This window comes from Acomys russatus, chromosome 19, assembly GCF_903995435.1.
Source record: "Acomys russatus chromosome 19, mAcoRus1.1, whole genome shotgun sequence".
In the NCBI taxonomy this organism is placed as follows: Eukaryota; Metazoa; Chordata; class Mammalia; order Rodentia; family Muridae; genus Acomys; species Acomys russatus.
Genome location: NC_067155.1, coordinates 15,627,174 through 15,634,659, shown reverse-complemented (window position 1 = coordinate 15,634,659; position 7,486 = coordinate 15,627,174). Strand labels below are relative to the sequence as shown.

Sequence of the window (7,486 nt, the reverse complement as noted above, 5' to 3'; positions counted from 1 at the left end):
GTTCTGAGTGACCCGTGTTAAGTGTGAGCATTGTGCACATGTTCGCCTGTCACTCACAGCAATTATTTGGCCAGTCTGAACCGTGAGCCTTTTCTCATGCCCTGACACACCGGGGAGTGGTGTTTATGTGCAGGAGCATTTGACGGCATGTCCCACAGCGGCCACAGAGGCTCCTGTGGGTGTCTGGAGGAGAGGTGGGTCCTTCAAGTACGCTGTGGTGCTAAGGGAAGAAATCTGCTGGCTCTCTGTGTGAGATGGCGCAAGGTCAGCTGTGGTGCAGTGTGTGATGGGTGTCTGTGAAGCGGTGCTCCGAGGGCGTGGGCTGTCCACAGCACTTCCTCTTCGTGACTGTGATTCTGTTGTGATGTGTGTAAGAGGTGTGTTCTCTGCATGGATTCCCAGCCCCCCCCACCCCACCCCTTGCTGGGTTTTTTTGAGCCTCTGGTTGAAGGATAGGGGCGTTGTACTTGGAGGTGTGACTGGGATGTGGTGAGCCTGTGATGGTGTATGTATGTGGAGGTGACTGACAGTGGTACCTAACTGTGATGCCGTGCACTGCTGGGGCCTCCTAGTATATTCTGGGTTTTGTTGGGTCTTCTGTGTGCTGTGTGTGGTGGTGTGTCACTGGGCAGCTCAGTCATGGGGAACGCTGTTCAGGCATCTTAGGAGCCCCCCTCTCACCTCTGCAGCACCTCTCCTCAATTTGGGACACCCCCCACCCCTCTTTGTGTTCTCCTTCCACGCCAGTCTCTCCTCCTGCGGTATCTTCTTCCTGAACAGTGTCAAACACAGACTCCTGGGGTCCCCCTACATACTGCAACATGGTGGTGTCCTGGGGCCCTGCGTTATTGCGGTTCACTGGGGCTTTTCTTCCACCTTACCTCCACCTCAGTCCCAGAAGGAGGCAGATTCCAGGGTGCTTCCTCTCTAAGGTCTCTAAGGTCCCTTCCTGCATTGAGGGGGGCGGTTATCTCTAGGTTCCCACCATGGGGGTGTCCGAGATCCCCACCCCCACCCCACCCTACCACTGTGCTCAGCTTCATGGCGGCGCCGCCGCTTTGCAGAAACAAGGTTGAAGCGGTGGGGAGGGGAGTACAGCTGCAGTACCGGGGGCCGGGCCTCGAGCTGTCCGTCATCTCAGCGCCGCTCCTGATTGGTCGGCACCGCCTCCCCCCGCGGGCGCGAGCATATGAGGAGGCGAAGGCCCGGACCGCCGCAGCCTCTGTGCGGTGGGACCCACGGACCGACAGACGCACGCTCCCACCGCGGCGCGGGCGCTGCAGAGGCCACCCCCGAGCCCGAGCCCCGCGCCTGAGCCCGCCCTGCGGCCACCGCTCACCAGCCCGTCCGCCGCTCTTCCCGTGGAGCCGCCAAGATGGGGGTAGGTGCAGGGGTTGGCTGGACGCTGCGTGTGTGACATTGTGGGTCCAGTGACATTGGGTTGTGCGGGACTTGCGGGGGCAGGGGGACATGCTCCTGCATTCCTGAACCCTGGGGTCGAGTTTGCGGCAGCCCGCGAGCCGCCTGACCTGACTAGCTTGCGTGGTGGTGTGGCTGGGAGAGCGGGCAAGGGGGTCTGTGGCGCATGTTGGTGGCTTTGTCCACGGCGGGTGGAGGGCTGCCCTTAGCATCACGGTTTGACCTTGTGGGGTTGCTCGTGTGCCCGCTGCATGAGCGTGGTGGCATGAGTGCAATTGCTTGAGGGCGAGTGCGTGTGTGCACGCGCGCGTGCTCCTGGCTCCCTCCAGCCCCAACAGCAGGGTCTGCAGCCATCTGTGCCCGCCCTCCCACCCCCAGTCTAAAAGCCTGCAACCTGTCTGGGTGTGTCTGAGAGCTATGTAAGTGTGTTTAGGGGGGCATTCAAGACCCCATCCCGCCCCCTGGTTTCCTGGCCCAGTGGAGACAGATAGAGGTTATGGAATAGATAGGAGGTGACCTCTCTTTCTCCTTCCAGGCTTGGATAAGGGTGATCTGCAGTGACCGACCTAGGGCTGCAGAGTTTGTGCAGCCCCTAATCTGGGGGGAGGAGGGGGGACAGACATGCGGGCTGGGAGGAGGGGGAGGAGCCGGTGGCTGACAGACAAGTGCCTGGCTGAGGTGTGCAAGCACAGCCATGTGGTGGTGGGGGTTGGGGGGGGGAGCTCGCATGCCTGCTATGTCCTTGCCTTCGTGTCCGTGTGTCCTTCTCTGTCTGTGCGTCTCTCCAGCAGATGCAGCTTCCTTCCCTGACTGACCACATGACCCCTTGCTGCAGCTCTGGATCCCTCCCTGTGTGTCTGGGGTGGGACTTGGGGGAGGGCTGTCAGGGAGGGAAGTGGATGGGTTGGGGGACCACCCCCACCAGATAAAGGGAAAGGGTCAGGGTCCGCATGGGAGAGGCGGGGGGAGGGCATGAAGGATGGGGAGGAAAGATGGCGGACGGCGGACGAAGGCTGAAGGGCCTATGGATGAAGGGGATGGAGGCATAGACAATGAGGGTTGGCGTGGGTGAGGGTGGATGGGGAGGAGAACCAGGTGTGGGTGGGGGAGGGCGCTAGGGAGAAAAGGGGGGGATGAGGGTTAGTCAGGGTTTTCAGGTAAGTGGGGAATATGGATGAAGGGGGGGGTAGAGGGGAGAAGAGGCTGCCGTGCTCTGGGAAAGGGTGGTCCTATATAAAGAAATGGGATGAGGGGAGGGGGAGAGAATGATTTAAATGTGGGAGAGGCAGACATGGGCAGGAGTACAGAAAGAGACACTGGAGAAGAAAAGGAAAAAAAAAAAAAAATTAAAGGGGAAAGACACAGAGAAAAAGAGAGAGACAGAGGGGGGAGAAAAAGAAAGACCAAAAAAAAAAAAAAAAAAAGAGAGAGAGAGAGAGAGAGAGAGAAACTGAGGCTGACACGAAGGGGTAGACGGACATTTCCATCCAGTGACCAAAATAAATAAATGAATAAATAGCCCACCTGAGTGATGGGAAGAGAAAGCTGAGGTCAGAATGGGAGGTCAAGGTGGGGGCGTTTAGAAAAGACAGTCACAGGCAGCTCCCCAAAAAAATGGGGGAGGTGGGTGGGAGGCGCAGAGGGTATCAGGGAGGCAGGCCGCATAAAAAATAAAATAAAATAAAATAATAATAATAATAATAATAATAAAAAAATGGCTAGGAGCCGCAGAGGCGAGCTGCAGTGAGACAGGCGCGTTCCCCCCCCAGCCCCCACCCCTAGAGGTGCTCCCGCCCTGCAGAGCTCCAATCTGGGCTTCCTGCCTTCCTGGGAAAGCCTGATTTCCTCAGGCCAACAGATGGAAGCCACACGAAGGGAATCTGGTCACGCCAAGGGCGAGGAGGAGCTAAGGCTCTCTTAGTCGCCAGGGACGTGGGGTGCTCCTGTCCACCCAGGAGACCAGGCTCCGGGCCTTCACTTCTCAGGCATGAGGGTTCAGACACCCACACACACACACAACCCCCTCCCTCAGACTCAGGAGGCCAGGCCCAGCCTCCTCCCTCACACATAGGAGTCCGTGTCCCAGCCACTCTGTGTCAGGGCCATTATTAGTCCGACCCACTGTTCCTCATAGTGACACACACACTGCAGCTCCCCAGTGATTCGGGGATGGGACAGCTGGTTCCCTATTCCTGCCAGACCCTAGGTCTCTCCTCACTCCTGCCACCTTGCTCACTTCTCCGCCTTGACCTCAAACTTGCTGTCTTCTCGTCCCTCCTATGCGTCTGCCGCATCTGCAGAGGCTGTCATGCCGCCCCACCTGGCTGGCACCCCATATTCAGGGTGGAGGACCAGCCTCATGTCCCCCAAGTCTGTGCCTCCTTGTCTGAGACGCAGTACTGCTGCAGGGCTGGCCTGGGGCCAAGCTCCCTCCCCGCCTCTCCAGAGTACACCCTCTCCTTGGGGTTCCCCAGGCTTCCAGGCCTATGGCTCCTCCCTATACTCCAAGGCCTACCCTGGGTCTGGGGGCAGACAGCAAGCAAGCAAGTCTGGCCGCTCCAAGGTCACGAGGAGATTATCGCTGAGCTGCACTGAGCCTCCGATCCCAGCTTGGCCCTGGGCCTGCAGGATCTGACCGTACACCTCTGCAAGCGGTCAGCTTCAGCCTTAGGCACCGCGATTCCCATCTACCCAGGCCCCCAAACCAGAACTCAGCCCAGCCCTGGCTTTTTGTTTCCTGCTCTTTTGTACCCCCAAATCTACCTCCTCCCACTTCCTGCTTGTCCCTGGAGCACGGGCTATGCCCATCCCCCACTCAGGACCCAGCTGCGGCACACACCGCTGTCCTCAGGAAGGAAGTCAGGTTCACATCTTCTCCCTTAAACCCCTTGGGAATGGCTGCTTATAGGCCACGCACTGCCTCCCACTGGAGCCTTTGTCCCAGCTGTCATCCGGAGTGCCCTTTCCTCACGATTTGTCTTGTCTGGGAGAGGTCTCCCAAGATCTGAGTCCATTGAGACAGCCACAGTGTAAGGAGACACATCAAACAAAGAGCTATGCTGGGGAGACAGGCAGTGACCTCCGTGAAGATCTCACGCTGGAAAGATGGAGACCAGAGGCAAGAAGAGAGAGAAATAAGTAGAGCCTGGAGAGACAGATACACTGACACAGAGCTGGGTGTCCTACTCGTGCCTGGCAGCCAGACGTTTAAGAGGCAGGAGAAGGACCACCACAAATTTGAGACTAGCCTGGTCTACATTGTGAAATGAGAGAGAGAGAGAGAGAGAGAGAGAGAGAGAGAGAGAGAGAGAGAGAGAGAGAGAGAGAAGAAGATCTGAGAAAGAAAGAGAGAAGATGCCAGGTACGGTGATGCACGCCTGTAATCCCAGCACTTGGGAGGTAGAGGCAGATGGATCTCAGTGAGTTCGAGGCCAACCTGGTCTACAAAGTGAGTCCAGCACAGCCAAGGCTACACAGAGAAACCCTGTCTTGAAAAAACCGAGAGAGAGAGAGAGAGAGAGAGAGAGAGAGAGACATAGATGGATGGAGCCAGAGAGACCACAGAATGAGGGAGTAGGAGAGAAAGATTGACGGAGAGAGGAAGATCTAGAGCCAGACAGACAAACCAGAGAAGAGAGGGGACACAGGCGAGAGCCAGACAGTGACCTCAGGAAACACCCTGAAGTGATGACGATGGCCACGCCCCGACAGAGCAAGACAACAGACAACACAGGCCCTCAGAGACAACCTGAGATCCCAGCAGATGCCACCTGGGAGAGAGAGAGAGGACCGCAGAGTCTCAGAGAGAGAGAGAGAGAGAGAGAGAGAGAGAGAGAGAGAGAGAGAGAGAGAGAGAGAACGAGAACCAGAAACCAAAGAGAAATGAGACAAGCTCGCAGAACCAGAGCCGGAGGGACAGAGACAGCACCAGATGAGAGAGAGGAGAGATAAAGGAGAGAAGCAACCTACAGGAGACATGGAAACAGGAGAGACGCAGAGGTGAAAAAAGACAGCGATGAGCTGGCAAGTAAGAAATCCAAAATAGGAGGCCAGGCAGTGGTGGCGCACGCCATTAATCTCAGCACTCAGGAGGCAGAGGCAGGTGGATCGCTGTGAGTTCAAGGCCAGCCTGGTCTACAAAGAGAGTCTACGACAGCCAAAAAACCAAAAAGAAAGAAAGAAAGAAAGAAAGAAAGAAAGAAAGAAAGAAAGAAAGAAAGAAAGAAATCCAAAATAGACTTGGAGAGACAGAACAGAAGGGAAGGACATTTAGCCACAATGCCAGACACAGAAGTCCCAAGAAGAAAGGATGGACACACCGAATGCTGGCGGTGCCTCTCAGTGGGCAGAGTGCTTGCCTGCCATACGCAGTGTTCAGGGCTGGGACAGCAGTGCTGTGTAAACAGCGTGTGCAGGTGCAGGCCTGTAATCTCAGCACCGCAGAGGTGGAAGCGGGAGAATCAGAAATTCAAGTTCAGCCTCGCCTACATAGGGAGTTCAAGGCGAGTCTAGACTATATGAGACTTGATCTCAAAGGAAAGGTGAACACACACACACAAGTCAGACATGATGGCTTATGACCACAAGCTCAGCCCGTGGGAAGTTGAGGCAGGAGGATTGTTGTGAGTTCCAATATGGGATAAATAGTGATTTCTGCAACAGCCAGGGCTAAAAAAAAAAAAGAAGACCTCATTTCTTAAAATAAAGGAAAATAATAACGATGACAATAATAATAATAATAATAATAATAAAGTGTAAAGGGGCCAGAGTGTAGGCTCAGTGGGCAACTCCAGGCCTGATAACCTGAGTTTGATCCCTAAAATGCTCATGGTAAAAGGAGAGAACCAGCTCCCGCAAGCTCTACCCTGACCTCCACGCATGTAAAATGCATGTACCATAGCCCGTGCACTCGTGCGCGCGTGCACACACACACACACAAACAAAATAAATAAATGACTGTTTTTTGAAAACGGTGAAGGGGAGAGAGTCCTAGAGATTCCTAGAACCAGGCACAGTGAGGTGGGGGCAGCGGGGCCGGGGCTGGGAGGAGAGGGAGAGTGGGACCGGGGGAGAGGAATTCTGGGAGATGTCCAAAGACACCAGGAGGACACAGTGAGGGCCTGAGAGATACAGAGATAGACACCACAGCCTAGAGATTCAGAGGCCAGGGCCAATATGAGAGCCGGGGGCACACAGGGGCCGGTGTCGCTCTGGAACCCCTTCTCGCCCGCAGTCTGGTGGCTCTGACAGCTACCGTGTCGCCACCTCGCAGGACAAAAAAGATGACAAGGGCTCGCCCAAGAAGAGCAAGGCCAAGGAGCGCCGGGATCTTGATGACCTCAAGAAAGAGGTGGCGATGGTAAGTCCCACCTCTCTGACTTCCACCCCACCCCCTGCTGCTAGTGCCACCCCAGAATAGTCCCACCTGCCTGGAAAAGCCGTATCTCACAATCTACCCCCCGCCCCCGAAATCATCTTTCAGACAGAGCACAAGATGTCAGTGGAAGAGGTCTGCCGGAAATACAACACAGACTGCGTGCAGGTGAGGATGGGCGGAGAGCCCGGGCTGAGGGAGGAGAGGGCTTGAGACTTGTGTCCTGGGTACTGGCGGGGCATTGGTTCCTATGTGAGCCCCCTATGTCTTCTAGGGTCTGACACACAGTAAAGCCCAGGAGATTCTGGCCCGGGATGGACCTAACGCTCTCACACCACCACCCACCACACCAGAATGGGTCAAGTTCTGCAGACAGCTATTTGGAGGGTTCTCCATCCTGCTGTGGATTGGGGCGATCCTCTGCTTCCTGGCTTACGGCATCCAGGCAGGGACTGAAGACGACCCTTCCGGCGACAACGTGAGTATACCGCACGCTGGCCTGGGTAAGCCCCCACACACTGAGGAACAAGCTCACAGCCACATCTCCCTATCTAGACAGACTCCTCACCGTCCATCGTCCAACTGTCATAATTACCTCTGAGAGAACAACATCAAAAATAAGGAAACCACAGCCACCAACAGCCGAAGTCAGCTGGGGTGTGGCTCAGTGGTATTTATTTTGCAAGCTTCCAT

General features: G+C 55.9%; 1 protein-coding gene across 1 annotated transcript in view; it reads left to right on the top strand.

The window, feature by feature from the left end:
* Nucleotides 1-1,212: 1,212 nt before the first annotated feature.
* Nucleotides 1,213-7,486, top strand: part of Atp1a3 (ATPase Na+/K+ transporting subunit alpha 3) — a 33,707-nt gene continuing 27,433 nt past the window's right edge. Inside the window, 4 exon segments of the mRNA XM_051162554.1 lie at nucleotides 1,213-1,381; nucleotides 6,692-6,778; nucleotides 6,902-6,961; nucleotides 7,068-7,271. Coding sequence (XP_051018511.1) covers nucleotides 1,376-1,381; nucleotides 6,692-6,778; nucleotides 6,902-6,961; nucleotides 7,068-7,271 — 357 coding nt within the window. The 5' untranslated portion in view covers nucleotides 1,213-1,375.